This window comes from Lampris incognitus, chromosome 10, assembly GCF_029633865.1.
Source record: "Lampris incognitus isolate fLamInc1 chromosome 10, fLamInc1.hap2, whole genome shotgun sequence".
Lineage (NCBI taxonomy): Eukaryota > Metazoa > Chordata > Actinopteri > Lampriformes > Lampridae > Lampris > Lampris incognitus.
In genome coordinates this window covers 47,443,246-47,466,744 of record NC_079220.1, presented here as the reverse complement: position 1 = coordinate 47,466,744, position 23,499 = coordinate 47,443,246, and the positions used below count along the sequence as shown (strand labels likewise).

Genomic DNA, 23,499 nt, shown 5'->3' with positions numbered 1-23,499 from the left:
TTCTCTTTCACATCTCAAGAGGCAGAGAAACCTAATCAGAACATGCACGTGACAGCAGCACTACGGATGTCAATGGACAACCCCCTTGCGTTATAACCATGTTGGTTTCCGTGTCTCTCGGCGTAGTTTCTGTTTTTAAAAGCGAAGCAACATAACTCCGTTTTATAGCGATTTAAAAATAAAAAACACACAAATCAAAACGCGGCGTCCCGACGGAGAGAGAGCGGCGGGGTCAGTGAACTACATAATGGGTCTCTCTACATGCGTAATGTATTAGAGAATACCAGTCGGCACTACTCCGATTCTTTGTGTCTACAGTCGGAGACCCATGTGTCACCATTTCGTGATCACAGACCACCAGAAGCGTGGCCGGCACAAAGTCCATCACTAGCTGCGGTATAGAAGTTGACGGTATTGGCTGTTTTTTAGGCAAACGGCGAGGGGGGGAAAAAGACAAAGTACAAGGCCACGGAGCTCGGCTTATTTTCCTGGCTGCTGGGGCCGGGGATGGTTTCGACATAGGCGCAGGAGCAAAACCCAAGGCCGGACGGGTGGGAACCAATAAGCGCATTTACGTGTTCGATAAAGTGCGCGTTATCTTCAGGGGAGCCGATTGTAACACGTTTGTGCCTATATCGCGTATCAGCTGTGGCTGAGAAGGCAGCCTTGGCAAAAGACTAAGCCGGACTGAGTGTGCGCCATCATTGCCGTGACGGCGTACTATCCTCCACAACACAGGACAGGTCGATGAGCCAGCTAGCATTGCGATGGCTAAGCGCTGTGCTCTTTAAAACACATCAGGTGGCGAATATACACCAGACATACGTAGAAAGCCGTGGGTGAGCTATACACGGGGTTGTAAACTGCATATGCTACGTAGGTGCTATTATTGTCACTTTTGATAGGCGACTGCCAAATAAGCCTTAGCTAGCTGGCTAGCGTGAACAGGGCCTCCCTTCAAGTGAGCAGTATCAATTGGCATCGCACAATACTGCGACCTACTGAGCCCGTGGACCGCTATCTAATGTGTATATCACTTTTCTAGTCGTCTAGTTTGCTCGGACGGCGTGACTAGAGAAGTGATGTTTGAAATGACAGCGTTTACCTGCGTTTATTTGGTTGTCAGGGCGCGCGGGATCTTTCTTTCCAAGGATCCTAACACCTCTCGTCGGCGATGACGTCACGCGCAGAGGTAACGTAGAGGACGTACGAGCCGTGATACTTGGCCAACTTTTTTGGGTGTAATTGAAGGGCCAGCGTTTCTCCACCGCGAAATCAGTGGGGCGAAGTTCGCAAACGAGCAACGTTGGCGGGCATGGCGAAACGAAACTGAACTGGAAAGATTACGCGCGTACAAATTCCGTTCAACATGCTGAAATGGACTGGCGATGTACTCGGATTTTACCTGCGTGGATTTACGATGTGCAGGGATCCTACCAGTATAAATAAACCAGTGGATATTTATTTATAGAAAATAGATGGGGTCCTTCTTGCACCTACACATTAGAATGTTGTCTTTTACCCAATATTACCTGATGGAAATGTTCTTCGGAAGAGCCGCACCGCGTCTTTGCCACATGAAATACCAAATTATAAAAACTGGTTTGGAGCGCCCCGCTGTGGACATACTGAACCTATCAAATGACAAATCCTTTCAAAATTAACAAAATCTAAAGGGAGAAGTGATAAAAAAAAGATTAAATATCATATCGTTGAAAATACAATATCAAACATATCAAACATTAAACAGATTATAAAATTCATCTTCAACTAAAGAGCAGATGGGTTACACAGATGTTGCAGGCCTAATGACCAATAGGTTCTTGTGAAAATGAGAAAATTTTAAGAAAATTATTAAACGTGTGAAGTAAACTTAAAGAAACAAGCACCTGGTCAGCCCCGAAGCGTCGTTGTTCTATAAAAATATGAAATATAAAAAATAAAAATTAAACATAAAATTCTATTTGCATAGAAAAATAATCACCTTCTTTGGGCTTGTTCCCTGTTTCTCAGGGCTCGCCACAGCGGATTTGATAGTTTTCCAATAGTGGTCGTTGTTAACCCGGGCCTCGACGGATCCGGTATGATCTTTTGCATAGAAAAATAACATCTTGGCGAAAATACCTTCACCAAACTTCTGTTTAGTCAGAACAGATCCACATACCATCGACGCAACCCGCCATCATAAACAAGACGGGTAAAGTGAACTCTATATTCTCTATAACTACAACTGAAGACGGCAAGGTGTTATTTTGTGCGTGGGACTTTGTAAAAGCGTTAGAGTGTGTCACTGGCTGACTGACATTACCAAAGTGTGCCCAAAACAACTGAAAACAAACGTTGAAATTTATTCTTCTTGCCAACAATCATTTTGCTCAAGGGAAAGGTTTTCATACGAATATATTTATTTTCCAACATGGCAACTAGCATCATTTTTATCGCTTTCATGGGACCAGATCTTTGGTAGCTGTTGCGCATGCCTGACAAGTCATCGCTGATTGGACCGTGTACTGACCATACGAGCTTACTGATAGCGCACGACATCCGGAAATAGCGTGAAGGTTGCAGGGTTTGCGCTATCATGGGTGTAAAAATAGAGGTGTTTAGGGTAAGTGAGGCGATAAAAAAATGCCGTAGCAATTTAATAAATGCACGTAGATTAATAAATGTTTTCAAGAATTGTGCTATTTAAAAATAAAAAAAACCAAAGTCGTATGTATTCAGCTATTGCTAGCCTTTAGCTAGTTGTGGTCGTGATGTAACTCTTCATCCACCATCTACCAAACTAAACAGTGTTTTTCCTCCGTGCAGATGATGCTGTATTTGTCCTTTCCCGTAACAATGTTCTGGATCTCAAATCAAGCTGAATACTTTGAAGAATATATCGTAAAGCGAAAGGTATGGTGATACTTACTAATACTCTATGTCAGTATTCATTGCAACGTCGTTCCTGGACCAGGTTGGTAGCCTTATCGCTATGATGTGACGTTTGCCATTCACCAACTTTTACGCTTTGGCATTTTTCTAAATAACATGTTTCTGTATTCTCTTTCTTTTGTGACATTTTCATGACATCCAGAGGGAGATCTTCCCCCCTGATGAGCATATACATGTAAGTGAACTAAGTAAAAATTAAACTTGTGAATTCTTTAACTTTAAAGGTCGATAATTACAAGCAATTTTATTAAGTAATTGTCACGCCGGGAGCAGGCGTTGAGGACCCAAATGGAGACAAGCTGAGCTAGAACGGTGCTATCTAGTATTAATAAAGCAAACCAACTTAGAGGAACAGTAGATAACAGACAGCAAGGAAGGCTCGAGACAAGGTGTGACCCCCCCCCCCCCCCCCGGCTAACCCTGGGGAATACAACTGCTGTGTAGCCAATCAGGTAAATTGGGCAAAGGTGAGCAGGGCAGGAACCGAATTGCCAATTAGGCAATGGGGGACAGGTGAGCAATGCAGGGGCAGCAACAGAAATGGTAAGCCAATCAGGGAATGGGGAGCAGATGAGCAAAGCAGGGGCAATCAGGCAAATGAGGCGCAGGTGAGCAGGGCAGGAACAGAAATGCCAGTCAGGAAATAGGGAACAGGTGAGCCTTGCTGACCCAGACCACACAGCCATGACAGTAATACCTTAGTAGTAATAGTAGTAGTAAGTAGTACCTTACAATCAGTGTTTTGTGGGGCTGACAGGACACTTGGGGCTGACAACACAAGTGTTGTTCCAGACATACCTAGGTCCAGTGATTGGTAATCCCTGTCTATATGTCTCTTATTTTTTGGGTAGTAACAGATTACATGTAATTGACATAACATAACCAGATTACAAAAAATAAGTAATAATTACAATCAGCCCAGATTACATTTGAAAAATGTGTAATTATATTATAGTTACACTCTCAAGGATTACTTGACAACAAAAAACTTAAAAGAAACAATACAGTAATACAGTACATCTGTAGATGTTTATGCCAGCATATTTCTGTAAGGGTAATTTGATTTCACTTATTCTAAATGTGGAATATGTTCTACTGTATATCAAAGTAAATCACTCCACTCAGGTTACCAGGTTGTCAGTTTTGTTAATGGTGACTTAACTAATATTTGTTTTTTAACAAATATTAAACGGCACGGTGGCCCAGTGGTTATCAGACTCAGAATACTTCATTCATCCCTGAGGGGAAATCGGGTGATGAAATTAGCACTGTTGCCTCACAGCAAGAAGGTCCTGGGTTTGAACTCCAGGCCGTCCCAGGTCCTTTCTGTATGGAGTTTGCATGTTTGCATGCGTGGGTTTCCTCCGGGTGCTCCGGTTTCCTCCCACCATCAAAAAGACATGCATGTTAGGGTTAATACTCCTGTCTACACACCTGGCCAAGGCAATGGAAAAAAGAACTGGAGTTGGTCCCCGGGTGCCACAGCTACCCACTGCTCCTATTCAATGGGTTAAATGCAGAGAACAAATTCATTGTAAGAATACAATGACAAAAGAAAGAGGCTTTCTTCTTTCTTTCTAATGATGATTTATGGATAATGGTATTTATATTCATTTTTATTTATATTGAAAATGGAAGATTAACATTTTGAGTAAGTGCTCCTCTTGAGTTACAAGAGCAAAGTCCTCCATGCAACCTTTGAAAAACCTTAAAAAAACAGCAGCAACAAAAACTTACACAGAAGAAACAGCATCCCACATGTAGAATACACACAGTACATCTGTACATTGTGCCAGTACTGTTTTTGTAAGGTCTTTATGCACGGTCAATAATCCAGGTAAGGAAATCATAGAAAGTTGAATCAGTTCATCTGGATATTTTTATTCAAAGAAACGTTTCATCACTCATCTAAGTGGCTTCTTCATTCTCAACTGACTGCACGTATTCCCACCCTTATAAACAGCACAGTTGCATAACGACCGAAACCAACGATCGGTTTCCTATGCAGACTCCAGCCATTATTCTCAGACTCCGTGGCAGAGATCCTCATCGATGCCTTCATCACCTCCCACCTGGATTATTGCAATGGAGTCCTGTCTGGGGTACCTAGCAAATCCCTAGACAGGCTTCAGTATGTGCAGAATTCTGCTGCCAGGGTGCTCACCAGCACGAAGCCCTGGCAACACATCACTCCCACCCTTGTCCAACTGCGCTGGCTCCCGGTCAAATCCCGCATTTCTTATAAAATCCTCTTCCTCACCTGTAAATCCTTCCATGCCCATACCCCCCAGTACCTATCAGAACTCCTCAACCACTATATCCCGTCCCGGAAGCTCTGGTCCGCAGACCACACCACATTTAGGGATAGAGCCTTTAGTGTGGCAGCCCCCACCCTTTGGAACTCCATTCCAGCAGAGAGCCGCAACGCTGCTTCTGTGGACAATTTTAAAAGATTACCCAAAACCTACCTTTTTACTGAGGCCTATGTATATGGTCTGTAGTCTTTTGATCTTTGTTTTAATCTTTTTTTTTCGTGTCTAGTGTAAAGCGTCCTTGGGTTCCTTGAAAGGCGCTGTACAAAACTGAGTAGTTGCTGCTGTTGTTGTTGTTATATGCAAATTACCATGACCATTTATGAGAGTTACAATGGCCATGTGTACAATTCACAGAGGATTGGAGCTACCTCGTCAGGCCAAGACGCCGCGGCCTACACCGATCTACAGGCCAGTGGCCACTCTTTCAAGGATGGGGATGTGCACATCCTTCATGGGGAGGAACGCTGGTTTGAATGGGGAGTCAAAGAGGCCATCTATGTGAAGAGGGAACGACCTTCACTGAACTGAGGGGGTGGGGGTGGGAGGCTGTGATTGCAACTATTCCCCAATCTTCAAAAAAGTTGAATCATTTCATCTGGATACAAAGTCTTCAGTCTAAACTGACTGCAGGTATCCCCACCCTTATAGACTACAGTTGCATATAGACCGAAACCAACGATCAGTTTCATATGCAAATATGGATGTAACTATTAACTAGAGTTACAATGGCCATGTGTACTATTCACAGAGGATTTTGGAATATTTGCAATCACAGCATTGTAAGATGGTGACAGATGTACTTCTAGCCCCCCCACCCCATCCCCAGTTCAGGGATGGTCGTTCCCTCTTCACATAGATGGCCTTTTTGACTCGCTGTTCAAACCAGAGTTCCTCCCTATCAAGGATGTGCACATCCTCATCCTTGAAAGAGTGGCCACTGGCCTGTAGGTGGGTGTAGACTGCGGAGTTCTGGCCTGACGCGTTAGCTCTGCTGTGTTGTGCCATCCTCTTGGCCAGCGTCTGTGTAGTTATATAAGGGTTAGTTATAAGGGTGGGTATACCTGGAGCAGTTTAGACTGAAGAGGTCACTTGGATGAGTGATGAAACGTATCTGGGAATAAATGTATCCAGATGAACTGATTCAACTTTCTTTGATTTTCTTACCTGGATTATTGAGCATGCATAAAGGCATTTTCCCCAATCTTCTGTGAATAGTACACATGGCCATTGTAATGCTAGTCAATGGTCATAGTAATTTGCATATGAAACCGAACGTTGATTTTGGTCGTTATGCAGCTGTGCTGTTTATAAGGGTGGGGATACCTGTAGTCACTTTAGACGGGAGAAGTCACTTAGATGAGTGATGAAACGTGTCTTTCAATAAATGTTGTGTCCAGATGGACTGATTCCTCTTTCTATGATGTTTTTGCAAGGGTAATTTGATTTTACCAACTGCAAATGTAAATGACCTTTCAATTTAAAATTATGGTTTTTGACTTCGTGGACGGGATGAATTTTAATCCCAGTCAAACTTTTTGAAAATACTGCTATTTAATGTAATATGAAACCTTTGTTTCAATAATTAACACCTTTTTAATAGGCTTTTTTTATTTCTTACAGCGGAAGGAGTTGGAGGATTTCAAAGAGAAGATGCGGCTTCGTAAGGAGCAGCGACGACTAAAGGAGATGGGTGCACAGTCTGAGGATTCAGGAGTAAAGGAAGGCTGGCATCCCTAAAGCAACACATTGAAAAAAGCGTTTGGTTACAAACACCATTTGTGCTGCGAGAGGGCAGAGGTTGCATTGGACAGGAGCTAGAACGTCACTCTTTGGAAATCACTTGAGCCGCTTCTGCACTCAGGGTGTGCTGTGAGCGTTCCACATGTTAATGTGTGCCAGTTGGAGCTTCATTCGTGAGCTGCCATCACATGAGACTTTTCAAATATTTAAAGTCGGTACTGCCTTTGTGAAAAAGTCAACAGATGATTAAATGCCTTTTCGCTTTTAAAACATGGATCAGGCATAATTGTAATTATTTATCTTTATTTTGTATGTGTACTTTTCTGATGTAGCATGATAGTTTACAACTATCACTTACACTGAAGTCTGTTTGTTTTGCCTAAAAGAATGTACTGTAACATGCCTTCATTTGCCCATGGAAAAAACGGATGAAAAAAGCATTGGATTAGATTTTAAAAGAAAGGGTATGATGTCTCAAAGCAGATGTACCCTTGCCATCAATACTTCCGTGTAGCACTACATGTATGGCAAGGTCCATACCCTATATGATAAACTTATCTGGAGATGATGGAGGCATGCAGGTTTTGCTTGGGAAATACCTTTGCAAAGACAGAGGAGGTATATCCCCGGATACAGGGGATATAAGGGCGGGGATACCGGCAGTCATTTAGATGAGTGACGAAATGTTTCTCTCCAGATAAACTGATTCAACTTTCTGTGACTCTGCACATACAGCTTCTCCATCACTCTCTTCTTCAATGAATAAGACAATATTCCACTAACCAATAAATGGATTTTCTTTTAAGTTTGCTTGGTAGATATTTTTTTACTTTATAGATGAGATCCTGTTGTCACCTCAAGGTTCCTTGCAGACTAGAGGTCATGATTGTTGGTGTACCAAGCCTGATTTTATGTATCACTGGATGGAGAATTTGAATGTAAGCTGGTGCCCCTCTCTGTTTTAAGCAGATATTTCAGAGTCAAGAAGCAACCGCAGCTTCTAAAGTTGACCAAATCCAGCAATCCAGTATCATAAGTTTTGGTGTGTTTATTTTATTTTGCCCTGTTATATGCATTAACAGGGGGTTGTGAACAATAGTGTGCAACAGGGAAAAGTTTGTGGTTTGCCTGCAGAACAGCGCTGTAATCCCCGTGGGTTTGCGGTATGCATTTGAACACTTTTTTTGGTCAGCAGTGTACTAAATTTGTACTAATACTAAATTTCTCTGTTATAATGTCTGTTTGACAGAGCCATTTAGAAGGAAAAAATCTTCATCCGATGCCCCATGTCATTTAACTCAAGAAAAACCTCAATTCTTGATGCACACGAGGAGGGCAAACAACATGTTTAGTTATTTCTGATTTATGTTTTGGTTGTTCAATTTCTGGGATTTCATGGCAGTGTGGTGGCTGCTGCCTATACAAGATGCCCCCCCCCCCCCCACTGCATCTGACTGAAGAGTGCTCCACCTGCAGACTACTGGTGCTTATATTGCAGGGTGAGGTGCACCCAGGTGTCTATAGGTGATGTTGGAAGGTGTTTTTTAACAAATATGTCACGGTGTCAGTTGACGTTGAACAGCTGATCAGCTCAGAGTCTGGGATGGATGAGAAGTGGACTTCTCTGAGCACCACCCTCTTTGACAATGCAGCCCAATCCGTTGGCTTCAAAACCAAAAAAACATCAGGACTGGTTTGATGACAATGCTGGAAAGATCTCCACCCTCCTGGACAACATGCATAAGGCCCTCAGCAACCCACTATCCCAACCTCTCAAGAAACAATGGCAAGACCTCCGCTCTGAGGCCCAAGCAACCCTGCGGAATCTGCAAAATGAGTTGTGGATTTTGAAAGCCAACGAAATCCAGGCTCATGCAGACAGGAACGACATGCATGGTTTCTATGACACAGCTAAGACCATCTATGGCCCCAGAAACTGCTCCCTGGCACCCATTAGGCCTGCTGATGGAACAACGCTTATCAAGGACCGGGCCCTGTTAGTGGAGCGGTGGGCTGAGCATTTTAACACCCTGCTCAACCAGCCCACCCCAGTGGACTCAACTGTACTGGAAGAGATTCCTTAACAGCCTACCTTGCAAGACCTAGATTTTTTATTTTTTTTTGCGTTCTGCAGATTTTCTTTTCACTCGGCAGTATTTTTTTTCCCCATTCCACTTTTCTCCCCCCCCCCCCCCCCCCGTCTATGTAGGTCCCTTAAGGGGCTTCATATAGTCATGCAACCAGGTTCATGAATTTAAAAAAAATGTAATATCAAGGGACTGATGGGATAGGCTCCAGCATCCCCACGACTCTGAGAGCAGGATAAGCGGTTCGGATGGATGGATGGCTGTCAAATTCGATGTAATACCGGAAATCAACAGTAGGTGTCAACGTTTCTCTTTCAAAAGCGGCGTGAACGGGCCGGGGAGAAAAAACCCAACAACAACACGGAAGTGTAGCACGCAAACAACCAGTCAAGATGGCACCAACTGGGCTGAAAGCAGTGGTTGGACAAAGTAAGTTATTCTCTGTTTGTCGTAACGTACCTCATCAGAATTACAAAGCAATCAAATGGACTTATTTTGGGGACTTATTCTTAAACTGAAGAGTAGTTGGTCAGTTTCCAGTTCGAATATCAAACGAAACATGTTCTGAGGTGATTTCTTCCTCATTTAACCAAGCCAACCCGCTCACCAAAACCAGCCGTATGACATCACAAAAAAAGAAAACTTGACCCTTGTTAGAAAAAGGGCAAGAAACAGCTCTATGTGGCATATTTTGATTTCTGTATTTTCCGAGTTGTATGTAGTTGTCTACCGCCGTAATCGGTACAAAACTACAGACAGGTAGCAAGCATCATCGGCTGCTTTTATGCTAACGTTAGTTTAAGGAAGTGTGTCAGGCAGCTTCACGTCATTTGAGATTGACAGCCAGGTTTTTTTTTAGTTCATCTTCAGCTGTTTTTTTTTTAAATAGAAGTTATGTTACCTGCTGTGGACTCTTTCCTGTTTGTCTATTACACAGTTTACTATACTGTAAGGAAAAAAATAAAGTTTAATTGCGTAGCTAGTAGTTATGGGAAAAAAATAAACAATTGACAGATTGCAGGTTTCTCACAATTTGTGAACGTCTGTTGTAGGGTTACATATGCACTATGTAATACACACACACACACACACACACACACACACACACACACACACACACACACACACAATATCATGAAGATCTCATTAAAGATATAAACTATTCAAAATTAGAGACCATTTTGAAAACATGATGGCTAAAAATGGTTGTGGGCATACTTAAACTTTTTGTCTGAAACAAATGTGGGTTTGTGAAATTGACTGAACTTTGGATTCAATAGCCTTCCAGACCTAATACAATATCATAGCCATTTGGAATTAAACCCCACTTGTTTTCCAACAAACTGTACAAAATATGTATACACAGATGCAGCCCCTGCCACTGTAAATAATTATTGGTTGGCAGATATGTATTCTTGTGAATTTGAGTCTTTGTAAACTGAAAATGAATTGTTGGATGTAGCCTTGGTCAGAAGTAGGTACACCGACCAGTCAGAGGATTAAATCTTCATATTCATCGTTGTCAATACTATTTGACTTGTTTTCAGACCGTGGCCCTTCCTTCCTATGGTGGCGTATCACTCCAACAATGACTCGTTCGACAATAGGGTTACAATTTGTGTTTTCAAATTTTATTATGCTTTTTTGTACTACAGTAAATATTTGGGTATTGTGATGCACATAAGCAGTTTGCTACGGTTTAGATCACAATTTCTTTAATGTACATTTTTGTGCCCTTGCCCATATGCTGTGAAAGAATGAATGAAATTAGTGTTTGTGTATTACTGTTGCAGTGGAAAGTTGCACATAATAAATACATCAACATTTTATGTGAACAACTTTTTAACTGACCAGTGAGAGAATAAAATCAAGTATAGAAATTTGAATTATTTATTTACTGTCCAGACAGTCCCCATGGGAAAATTTACCTTCCCACCTCCCCTTGATGCCAGAAATGTAAATGTCTAAGGTTTGGTATGGTTTACTAGTTCTGTGCCAGAGGAGGACTATTTAGTCAAGTCTCCAGCTCTGTACTTTATTTTTGGTGGGGGCGCTCTTTGGGAAAATTCATGTTATGTCATTCATGTTAGTGCTGTAAAAAGGCTGTTTACCATTAGGGTTGTAAGGGAAAAGCCCTTAGATTATTAACCCATATTATTACCAGTGTTTTTTTAGAAGTAGTCAGTGCTAGCTAACTATTTTACTATAGTCATCTTATTGATCAGTTTACTGTATCCTGTAACGAGAATAAACAAGGTAGTTCTGTTCTTTCATCACAGCAATCCTGAAACAGTGAACAGGGACAAATGTATATCCAGTTATCCACTTAGCAGAAGATACACAAATTTGGCTGCGCGCGCACACACACACACACATATACACACACACACATACACACACACACACACACACACACACACACACACACACACATTATTTTACCATAACTATACTGAAAGTGTTTCTGTGGCAGAGAAAAAAGTTTTCAATATGCCTTCGAAGCATGATTTTTCTCTATCATGATGTGCTGATCAAAACTGTAACAAAACCCATCCCCACAATTGGCCAGCTATCACTCTAATTAACCAGCTGTTATCAGTTACTCTGAGAAGTACTAGTTGGTTGATTCCATTTTAAAATTAGACAGCAAAGGCCTTTATGGTCACCCTTGCAGAAGAGATCAACCTCAAGGGTTTTTAGCCTGGCTAAATGAAATAAAACCCATGTAGGCTAACCACTTGAGATGCTCTTGAACAGAGAAGTTCATTGAAGAATGTGATATTTGTCATTATGCACTGTCCCACATTGAGTTTCCTGTAGTGTACTGTGACAGAGCATGAGCAGTGAAGCGCTGTGGAATTCAAGGCCTTGTTTCACAATTCACTTTGCAAGTTGATTAATACTGCTGATTTGAAAATAACTTTTATTTCACCTCTTTGAAAGTCGGAATGGCTACTGCAGCTATTGTGTAAGGACTAACTGTATTTTCAGCATGGCAATGAACCTGTACCCAAGTAAATGACTATGTAGTAAATGTTAGTGGTAAATTTTGGTATCGTCCAAGATAACAAATCTTAAGAGCTGTGACTTCTCACTTAGAAAAAAAAACTGACATTTTTATTATTATGGGGAAAAATAGTATAGGTTTAAATTTATATTTGACTATTATTTCTACGGAACACAAATCAAATGTATGAAGAAAACTGTTTGATTAGATGAGCTTGTTTAATCCAACATTTATTCTAATGTGTTTAAATGCTTTTCACTCACGTATACAAGTTAGGAGGATGGTGCAGCGCAGTTAGATGGTGTTCAACCTTAAGGCTGTTTCAATAGAATTGTAAAACTTATACACACCAGGGTGATCGTAATGGCTGGAAATGATGTCATGATACTATAATGGTTTTTAGAAGTGTTGAACAAGTCACCTTAAGTAAGTGGAAACACTCTGTTCATGCTTGATAAGTATACATGTTTTCCAAAGCTAAAACTAGATTTTGATTTCCTTTATGACACTGGCTAAATGTTGCCCTTGTTTGAGTAGCAATAACCCAAAAACCTGAACCAAGCATTCCAGTCATTTTGACGTCGGCCTTTTCCAAATCCGAAACTGCAAATACTTATCCCGCAGCCTAGACAAATTCAAATGGTGAGCTGGTGGTTGTCAAAGAAGCTGAATGTTATTGTGCAGTGGGAGAGTCCTTTAACCTGGCTCTGTGTAGCTCAGCCAGAAAATGCAGGCTTGATGTTATGGCTGCATATGCCTTGAGCCATGCTCAAGGGTACACACGCAGTACTGCTAAGGTTAGGGGTTTGATTCCCACTGAGGCCACCCTTACTCTAATGTGATGCAGGCACTTCGTGTAAAGTGCTTTGTGTCATAGGACTAGAAAAGCGCAATAGAAATTCAGTGATTCATAAACTTCGTTGAACCCATAGGCCAACAAACCATCTAAATAGCAAATAAAAATATTTATTCTTAAATTTCACCATGTCACTAACCTTGTCACTAAAATATTATGTGAATACATGGTCACTGTAAGATACAATAATTATCTATGCTGTCATGCCTGTTTCATTGCATGTGTACAAGTAAAGGGATTTTTTTTTCCACTAATGGATACATATGATCTTTTATCTATGCACGTTGCTTTGTCCACTGCATGTGTCTCTCCTCTCTCCACAGAAATCCTAAATGGAGTCATCAAGAGTGTAAAGAAGGATGGAGAATGGAAGGTAACAACTGCAAATGCTATTAAGTTAAGAAGTTCCTTGAATTAGTCCAATTCAATTTGTAACCCGTTGTTTATCTGTGTTCCTTCAGGTTCTCATTTTGGATCACATTAGCATGCGAATTTTGTCCTCTTGCTGCAAGATGTCTGATATTATGGCAGAAGGGGTGACCAGTAAGTATGCAGTTGGTTCATGATAATGGGGACCATTGATATACTTGGGCAATCAAAGCTACGTGGATGTCATGAACACTTCCTTGGGACTTCACTTAAACGTTTTCAATTAACCAAGATCTGTTTGATAATCAAATGTATTTGTTGGAGGTTTCTGGCTGTTCACCTGTGATGGAGAAAAGGAGGCGACAAAAGAGGAGACAAACGACAGTTTGTGGTGACCCTAGGCCAGTAGGGGAATCCATGCAACTGTAGTTGGTGGATATTACCACTAGACTATCTCTGTGCATCGTCTTTTATTTTCCTTCCTAATGAGAGTGGTCCAGTGCCCTCATCCACAGGACAGAAGTAGTCACTAACTGATTTAATATGCATTAAACTGTAATGCAATCCATATACCAAGCCTGCCTCGGTCACCATATGCCAGGTCTGTTGGGCACTTTGTGGAGAATCTAGAGCACCATCTGTGTCTCATCAAAACACCAAATGATGGAATTTCCTATTGGAGGAATGGCGTCTCATCCTTCAGACAGAGACACAAACATTTGTAAAATGTTCTCCATGGTACAACACTGCTGAAACGTTTCTTGATTTCAGCAGATGTATGTTGCAGTAGATGTGTGGAGCTGCGTTGAAATTCCAAGTTATTAAGAAGTGAGCCAGATTTTAACTATTCCCTCCAACTGTCTCTTCTCAGTTGTGGAGGACATTAATAAGCGCAGAGAGCCCATCTCTAGCCTGGAGGCCATTTATCTTATTTCACCAGTGGAGAAGGTAAGATATGTATACCTTTCATCTGAATCCAACTTTTCCAGGGTCATGAGCTTATATTTATATTATGTATATCTGCCACACATTTAATCCTTTTCTACTTTTTGTTTGAATTGCAGTCAGTTCGTTCGCTGATCAGTGACTTCAGAGAGACCGCATTTACTTACAAAGCAGCACATGTCTTCTTCACTGACAGTAAGATAACTTTTGCATTTTTATACAAGTCCAGTTTATTTGTATGATCGTAAATAACAGTCTTAGGGTTTTATAGTCACACAGTGGAAAAACAGGTAGCTACAGTAAACGACAACGACACCCCTCATCCTCAGATCCTTGATCTGGATGAGGGGAAAACAACAGGAAATATAAAATGGGAGAAACCTCATGTAGTGCATCAGAGGAAAGATTCCTCTTTGAAAAGGGTAGTCATTGAGTGGGCGCGGTAGACAATGCAATAACAGATTTAGAAACAAAATACTTAATGAAAACAGTCAATGACTAAACTTATTGACAACAAACAATGCAAAGTGGACACTTAGATGCATGCAGGAGCATCTGAAGCATCCTCCCAAAACATTGCCAATGAAGCACCTTTCAAATGCAGCATCATCAGCTGAGTGCCACAGAGCCCTTGACAAAAGAAAGCTGTCATACACCTGACAGGCAGACCCAGACCCAGACCCACCACTGACAGAAACAGAGAGGGTGTAAAGTGAGAGTGATGCATGAACGGAGCTGTCACAATTGGTAAAGAAGCAGTCTTGATCAGCAGACAAGAACCTCCAGGGAGGCCCACATTAGAGGATGCAGCACAGGCAGAAGTCTCACCTCCTCCAGTGTCACCACACTGCCCCTGAACAGCACAAACTCTAGTCCTGAAATGAGAGGATAAGAGACAGAGCCCAGCTACAAGACAGGCAGATTCATACATTTACAGCAAGCGTGCACACAAACTTGGTGTGTTACATAGGTAGTGGATTAGAAGTGGGCAAAAATTTTAAAGGGGGGGTCCTCATCCTGAAGACCCTACAGTTTAGCGCTAACTCAAAAGATGAACTAAACCTCACATTGAGGATGGAGGGTATTACTGTTAGGCATCAGTTAAGCCAGCCAGCTCGGAGGTAACTCCTTGTCAAACAATAATGAGAGTAAGCTAGTGTAGGTACAACAGTGTTATCAAATCAGTCGCATAAAATCAGTCTCCTGTATTTATTAATAATTTTGGTTGTCCAGTATTTATAATTGAACTATTGAAGTTGATGGAATAATCAGTGTTGCACCAATTGGAGTACTTTACTTGGCAGAGGATGGCTCCAGTAAATACTGTTACAAAACAGGCAGGACAACTTCTTACTTCAGTGAAATCAATTTATTTGAACAACTAATCAAAAGAGGAAATCGACTAATCAACACTAATTATAAAGTACTAATAATCAGATCCATTCAATAACAACCAGCAATGTAGTGATCAAGGACAAAGGGTGATATGAGGTAGTGAGGCTGTGTGTGTGTGTGTGTGTGTGTGTGTAAATGTGTGCGTGTGTGCGTGAGGGTTTTGAAAGGAAGGGTGCACGTGGGAGCATGTGCACGCAGCGAGGAAATGGTGCCAAAAGAACAAAAGGAGGGTAGAGAGAGGAGAGAGCGAGAGAGCAAGAGGAAGAGAGCAGTGCATGCGCAGTCTACCTGAAAGTAATTTTGCAAAAAATTTTAAAAAATCAAAGTAGTAAATTTGATTAGATTTGTTTTAGATTTTTAGATTGATTCAAATGAACAAAAGAAAGGTAAACAGTCTGTCTAGCACACTGTTTGGTTCAGTGTGCGCAACTACTACAACTACTACTACTTTTGGCTGTTCCCGTTAGGGGTCGCCACAGCAGATTATCTGTTTCCATCTCTTCCTGTCCTCTGCGTCTTCCTCTGTCACACCAGCTGCCACCTGTGTGCGCTCCCTCACCACATCGACAAACTTCCTCTTTGGCCTTTCTCTTTTCCTCTTCCCTGGCAGCTCCATATTCAGAATCAGAATATTCAGCATCCTTCTAATATACCCAGCATATCTCCTCCCACATGTTCAAACCATCTCAATCTTGCCTCTCTTGCTTTGTCTCCAAGCCGTCCAACCTGAGCTGTCCCTCTAATATACTCAGTCCTAATCCTGTCTTTCTTCATCACTATTCGACTTGCAATTGTTTATACCCTTAAACTACAGGTATACTGTTCCCTCCATGTTGTAAACTTCCCAGAAGTGTTGGAACAAAGATGAACAGCAAGCCAAACTCGAAGTCAGGGGAATTTAATGACGTCTTGCCATTAACTATAGTGAAACGACGACGACGACGAGTGAAACTGTAGAGAAGAAAATAAAATACAATTTTGAGCACCTACGCTAAATATGAAAATATACATAGGTGTAAAATATCTGCATATAGATATACCGTTATCTATCAAAAGTAACCTGAATTACAGTAAGACTGTATAAAATTTCTGTTGCTAACTAGCTAAAACGTCTATTTCTGCAGCTAACATATAGCTATTTACCTAATATCTGTAGCTAACGCAAAACTATCATAGTAATATCCAATATTGCTAACACAATGCAACTCAATAATGTAGCTAACACATCCAAATGAATAGCTATCACACAATACAGCTTAGCTTATAGATCCCGTTTTTCCTAAGCTAACAAAACTACCCTATAAAATATTCAAACTACACAATATACACCTACAAACGTTACCAAAGATGTACACTATTATTTAGACTTACAGTCATTGCTTTCTGATGGCATTAAACAGAATGATGAGCGAAGATTGAGGCATGCAACAACTTTTTCTACTTTCTTTCAGCGTATCAGACTGAGATCGTTTAACAACGGAACTACTGTAACTGCACTTCCTGTTTCATTCTTCTTCTTGTGCAGGTGGCGCTAAATCACATCAAAACAATAAGCATGCAGCCACCCATTGGTTGAAAGTGGTATTACATCAAAATAAACTGCGCAGGCAGAACAACAGGTATAGATCATGACAGGTACTGTGAGACAGCATAACAGATCAGCGAAACATAGAGGGTGGCTGGGACATAAACATAGGACAGGTAGCAGGTAGATGCAAATCCATATTACAAGGCAATGCCTATTTACATAGTGTAGCTAGCTATGGATGGATTTAAATCCCAGCAATAGTATTTTGCAGTGATAGGCTGGGAGGCTGTCCAGCTAATGGGTTACTGTTTTTAGCCTTTCCGGTTCATGAAAAGTCTGGTTGTTTGAATTGACATTTCATGACCTTTTTTTGGGTTGCTAGCTAACTTGTCATTGATGTTAAAAAACATAATAGCAAATATTGGACGTTTCATTTTAATGGAAAATACGTTTATAGAACATCTTTATTGAAAATCTCGTCCACGCTGCATAACGTTAGCTAGCTAGTTTGCTAGCTAGCTAACAAGGTGATCAACCAGTAGATGAACTTTCGCCTAAAAGTATGCTTTTTTTGTGCTTTTCGAAAAACATATCCTAATATAAGCAATTGCAAGTTGAATATTAAAGGTGACCCTGCGCATGTATTGTATGATTTAGCTAAAAATAGTACACTATTAAACTTGCTTTTGCCTTCAATATTACGACACTACAAACTACAGTGAGAGAGGAATGTCAGGAATGCGAGCTGTCATGGTTGCAGAGATTGGGCGCAGGTATGCAGGACAGGGCAGGAACCGGACAGCTAATTGGAGAAAGGGAAGGGAGATTGGGCACAGGTGCGCAAGAACCGCACAGCCAATGGGAGAAGGGAACAGGTGCATGACCCGAGCAATCAGAGTCACTCAGGCACATGGGGCTCAGATGAACTGAAACACCAATCGGGATGGGCGAGCCCCGATGACCCAGATCACACACCCATGACAGCATCCTCACCATTCTGCTATCCTCCCTCTCGTTCATGCATATGTATTCCATCTTACTCCTACTCGCTTTCATTCCTCTTTTCTCCAGTGCATACCTCCACTTCTCCAGGCTCTCCTCAACCTGCACCCTACTCTCGCTACAGATCACAATGTCATCCGCAAACATCATAGTCCATGGAGACTCCTGCCTGATCTCATCCGTCAACCTGTCCATCACCAATGCAAACAAGAAAGGGCTCAGAGCTGATCCTTGATGTAATCCCACCTCCACCTTGAACCCATCTGTCATTCCAACCGCACACCTCTCCACTGTCACACTGCCCTCATACATATCCTGCACCACTCCTACATACTTCTCTGCAACTCCTGACTTCCTCATACAATACCACACGTCCTTTCTCGGCACCCAGTCATATGCTTTCTCTAAATCAACAAAGGCACAATGTAACTCCTTGTGACCTTCTCTACACTTCTGAATCAACATTCTCAGAGCAAACATCACATCTGTGGTGCTCTTTCGTGGCATGAAACCATACTGCTGCTCGCTAATCGTCACCTCTCCTCTTAACCTAGCTTCTATTACTCTTTCCCATATCTTCATGCTGTGGCTGATCAACTTTATACCTCTGTAGTTGCTACAGTTCTGCACATCACCCTTATTCTTGAAATCGGTACCAGTATACTACTTCTCCACTCCTCAGGTATCCTCTCACTTTCCAAGATTGTGTTAAACAATCTAGTTAAAAACCCCACTGCCATCTCTCCTAAACATCTCCATGCCTCCACAGGTATGTCATCAGGACCAACTGCCTTTCCACTCTTCATCCTCTTCATAGCTGCCCTCACTTCCTCCTTGCTAATTCACCACACTTCGTGATTCACTATCCCCACATCATCCAACCTTCTCTCTCTCATTTTCTTCATTCATCAGCCCCTCAAAGTACACCTTCCACCTTTTCAACACACTCTCCTTACTTGTCAGCACATTTCCATCTCTTTCCTTGATCGCCTTAACCTGCTGCACATCCTTCCCAGCTCGGCCCCTCTGTCTAGCCAATCAGTACACGTCCTTTTCTCCTTCCTTGTACTGATAGGCTAGAACGAGGGACTGAGCTGGGAAGGATGTGCACAACTGAATAGCAAAATGAATTCAAACAATAGTACTTTCTTCAAGTAACCCGGGAAGGTTCAAACAAAGAAAAGTTAAAAGAAAATTTTAAAAACTAACAATCGGCATATTTAATACGTCCTACATGAATCACAGTGTGTATCTAGATCACAGATGATTTCCACTAGCAACACTTTTCTCACGTGAGACCAGCTAGTAAACTAACTCTGCAACTACACCATTAAGACTAACTACGCCCAGATACCAGCCTTATTTGAGATCGCTTGTCCACGGCAATCAGCAGTGCTGTTGTCTTATGAACAGCGCGGGGCACAGGTTTGGGAAAACAGTCTCTTTTCTCCTGGCAGCTCATCAGCTGAAAATCCTCAATGCTTTGTCCGTCTGAGGATTTTGAGGGAATCTTTGTTGCGATTGCGTCGACGTTTAAGAAATGAAAAGGGATCTGGCCGCCTTCTCTTTCTGTAAAAAAACAAACAAACAAAAAACTGCGTGGCTCACAGTAAAAGTTAACCAGTTATAACAGCTGATTAACAGATGAACAGGACTGTTATCTTCCAATAAAATGGTGGCCAGTGGTAATGTGAAGACATGTGGTCCTCTCTTCCTCTGCAGAAAGGGTAACTTATCAGTGCTTGTGGTGTACATGGTCCACAGCGAGAGAGAATAAATTTCAAGTCCGCCCCGGTTTTAAGGGCGAAATTGCGTCACTGGATTATAACCAGTTTGATTACATTATAAGGCGATAAAGTGGGTGGAGATCACCTGTGAGGTTGCACAGGGAATTGTGGGTATTGTAGTCCATGGCCAGCACCAGTCCCTATGTTGGTTTATAGTTTAGGGATTTGAAGGAAACAACAAATTTAGCCTCTCTGATGTCAGTAGGAAGACTAGTCCAAAGACAAGGGGTGCCTTGCTGAGTTCTTTTACTTCCTCAAATTGATGCCCATTTTTTGCTGGGCATCAGTTTCTTTCAGCATCTTTGTTTTGGAATTAAGTAAGAAGTGAGACGACTCCGAGTTTTTCACTGAAGATAAGCATATCTTGACATTTTTAAATGGAGATGAATCATTTGACTTTACAGGTATATATATATAACTGAGTGTTATCTGCATGACACTGGAAAATGATTGCACAACTGTGAATACTTTCCTTTACATAATGTAGGCTACAATTTCTTTTAATTGTGTATAATTTGTGTATAAATTTTTTTCCCACTCTTCTGTAGCGTGCCCAGACGGTCTCTTTGCTGAAATTGGAAGATCACGAGTTGCAAAGGCCATCAAGACTTTGAAAGAGATCAATGTGGCTTTCCTGCCATATGAGTCGCAGGTGAAAACTTCTTGGTGCTTTCCTTGAGGCCGATTGAGTCTCCTGAGCACGGTTTCGCCTAACTGAAGTGACCCTCAATTCTTGTCACCTGTATAGGTGTTCTCCTTGGATGACCCCACCTCCTCGCACTCCTTCTACAGTCCCAGTGGAACTGGAGATAAAGGCAAAATGATGGAGGGCCTGGCCGAGCAGATCGCCACGCTCTGCGACACACTGAAAGAGTACCCCGCAATCCGCTATCGCAGGTATAGAAGCTTGACAGGTTAGCTTTGTTAGCAGTGTCACCGAGTTCACTCATGTAGTTTAAAGTCACATACCAAGCTCATCTTCTAGGGGCCCAGAGGAAAATGCAAGACTGGCTGAGGAGGTGTACCAGCGCCTCACTGCTCATAAAGCTGACAACCCTAGCATGGGAGAGGTTTGGAAACACTTCAGTACTGCTACACCACTCACCAGCCGTCTACACCGTGCTTTACCGCATTTGTTATATTCTGTAACTCATGTTCACTTAGCGTAAGACAAGTAATCGGAAGATAATTTGTTTTACTACTGAACTTTTTCAGCTCTCAAGTTTCTCAGAATTTATGGGCCTTTCTGTGCTTCCTTGGTTTTATTTCATGGCAATTATTTTCTTGCTCTTTGCTGGACCTTGCTCTCTCTCCTTCTCTTTTTTTCCATCTTCCTTAGCTGACATTTCCTTGCACCTGAGATGGGTCTTAAAAGGCACGTATTACCTACCTTATCTTATTTCTCTTTTTGCCTGTACTCCCCTGAAGTACTTTAAAGGGACTGTGTAATTTCCTCTGTGCAGAAATTACAGTAGGTGTGTTGACCTCTATTGTGCAGCGATGTGAAGAAAAACTTCAAATAAAATCAGAACAGAAAAAAAAAGTTGTTGGGGATACCGAGCAGGTTTGCCGGCATCTGCTGTTTTCGACTGCCTTTTGTAGATATCAGTTTCCTGCGATAGCTGCATAGTTGGCTGAGGACTGTGAGTGTTAAGCAAGCCTTTTAGGGGTGGGGCGTCACAGGCCTTCAAACAACAGTAAAAACAGTGCCAGCTCTGCTGCTGTGTTTTTGACTGCAGACTCAAGACTTCATTGAGGAACTCTTGAGAAATCACTGATTTTATTTTTTTGGTGGAGGGATCTTTACTTTAATTTAATTTGTTTCAATCGCTACCATTCAGCAACCTCTGATAATGACTTATATTACTAATCATATTACACATATCTGTGAATGTTCTCATTCATCCAGGTCATGGTTATCCAAAGGAGTTGAATCAAGTGCTTGGTATAAAAACCAAGTCCAGTTGCACTTGATTCAACTCCTTTGGACATATTACAGATAGCCCCTTGACACTGTGTCTCAGCTTCCTCTATATTCTCTTGACAGCTCTTGTGTTATAATTCTAGCGGTGGTTTTGGGACTACTTTTACAGGGCCGTCTTTCTATGTCCTTACATCTTTTCTGATAAGAGGCTCAAAATGGCATAGTTTGAATTGACCAGCACCGAATATTTAAAGTTGAACTATGCTAAGGATCTACTTTGTGCGAAACCTGTTGCCTGTGCACGCACCAGGAACTAAAGCGCAAGATTTGATATAAAGTACGGGTCTGCTTTGAAAACTTTAAAACTTGACAGATTTACAAAACAAAACTGAAATGGAAGACAATATATTTCATGCATCTATTTAGGTCAGATCAATCAATGTCTTACTCTGCATTAATTGCACAAACCTAATCCAGTCTATATTTTGCTTACTCACGGTTGCATATATCGTGTTTAGGGTGCTGATAAGGCACGATCCCAGTTGCTGATTGTCGATCGTGGTTTTGACCCTATCTCACCCATTCTGCATGAGCTAACCTTCCAGGCTATGGCCTACGACTTGCTAGATATCAAACAAGACATCTACAAGTGAGTTCATGCCTGGCTTCAATTCATTGCAGAATTCATGGCCTCAACCACCTATGTATGCAACGATATATCGTTTCTAAAGTATGACATAATCATTCAAGTTGCATGAAACTTTATTAAAATTGTTTTAGGTATGAGACAGCCGGCATTGGAGGGTCAAAGGAGAAGGAAGTTTTACTGGATGAAGACGATGAGCTATGGGCTCAGCTAAGACACATGCACATCGCAGATGTCACCAAGTATGTCTGATAGAAAACCTCATTTTGCATGTTAGGGTCTGCCTCCCTTTTACCCTTCCTAACCCTTATCCTTTTGTTTTGGAAGTTGTTTTTATAAAATAATTGCTACGTATACACCTTGAATTAAAGAATTAAACAATGCTGCAAATTAAGATAAGATGAACTTTATTTTCCCCCACAGGGAAACTGAATTGTGCGGCAACAAGCAGACTCAAAAACCGTTTATGTTTACACAGAAGCATTTTCTCTGCATGTCTTTGTGTGTTTTTTTTTAAAATAGCTTTTTACGTGTTATTGCAGAACACAGTAACTTTAGCATTCCTGCTTGTCATCTTATCTGACAGTTAACTGTTAGTCAGCTAACCAGTTAGTATAACTTTATTTTGGACCTAGTCATGCTTATTTTTATGAACATTTTATTATGATGTACATCTATTTTTACTTACCTCTCTGCTGCAACAACATTCAGTTTCCCCACAGGGATCGTCAGCATTCATATAATCTAAATCAACATATCATCTAAATCACCTAATCCACCAAAGAGAAAGTCAATCATAAATCAAATCAGCAGTATGACCTTTAAACAACAAGCACACAATTTGGCAGTTGTCTAGTTTATTTTGCATTATTGTTCGATTAATAGCTTCAAGGAGTCGTTTTTTCATTCCACTTATTAATGTTATTGTCATGTTGCCATAGAGTAAGTTTCATTAGTACTG

At 41.4% G+C, this 23,499-nt stretch overlaps 3 protein-coding genes across 4 annotated transcripts in view; 2 read left to right on the top strand and 1 right to left on the bottom strand.

Moving 5' to 3' along the window:
* Window positions 1–1,177, bottom strand: part of brd4 (bromodomain containing 4) — a 60,571-nt gene extending 59,394 nt beyond the window's left edge. Inside the window, exon 1 of the mRNA XM_056287212.1 lies at window positions 1,106–1,177. The gene's annotated coding sequence lies outside the window, so the exon portion shown is untranslated. The remainder of the gene's footprint in view (window positions 1–1,105) is intronic.
* Window positions 836–7,795, top strand: LOC130118909 (protein PET100 homolog, mitochondrial). 2 transcript variants are annotated; one of them, XM_056287217.1, is made up of 4 exons: window positions 836–876; window positions 2,812–2,898; window positions 3,080–3,112; window positions 6,873–7,795. In XM_056287217.1, exons 2-4 carry the CDS (start codon window positions 2,812–2,814, stop codon window positions 6,987–6,989), a joined length of 237 nt encoding a protein of 78 aa, XP_056143192.1. In that variant the 5' UTR covers window positions 836–876; the 3' UTR covers window positions 6,990–7,795. The 2 variants fall into 2 exon arrangements, with proteins under 2 accessions (XP_056143192.1, XP_056143191.1); XM_056287216.1 differs by lacking the exon at window positions 836–876 and adding an exon at window positions 2,546–2,608.
* A 1,651-nt stretch (window positions 7,796–9,446) lies between these two features.
* The window catches only part of stxbp2 (syntaxin binding protein 2), a 29,994-nt gene continuing 15,941 nt past the window's right edge, over window positions 9,447–23,499 (top strand). Inside the window, exons 1-10 of the mRNA XM_056287277.1 lie at window positions 9,447–9,508; window positions 13,266–13,315; window positions 13,404–13,485; window positions 14,183–14,259; window positions 14,376–14,451; window positions 20,517–20,620; window positions 20,717–20,865; window positions 20,954–21,038; window positions 22,411–22,541; window positions 22,673–22,780. Coding sequence (XP_056143252.1) covers window positions 9,472–9,508; window positions 13,266–13,315; window positions 13,404–13,485; window positions 14,183–14,259; window positions 14,376–14,451; window positions 20,517–20,620; window positions 20,717–20,865; window positions 20,954–21,038; window positions 22,411–22,541; window positions 22,673–22,780 — 899 coding nt within the window. The 5' untranslated portion in view covers window positions 9,447–9,471. The remainder of the gene's footprint in view (window positions 9,509–13,265; window positions 13,316–13,403; window positions 13,486–14,182; window positions 14,260–14,375; window positions 14,452–20,516; window positions 20,621–20,716; window positions 20,866–20,953; window positions 21,039–22,410; window positions 22,542–22,672; window positions 22,781–23,499) is intronic.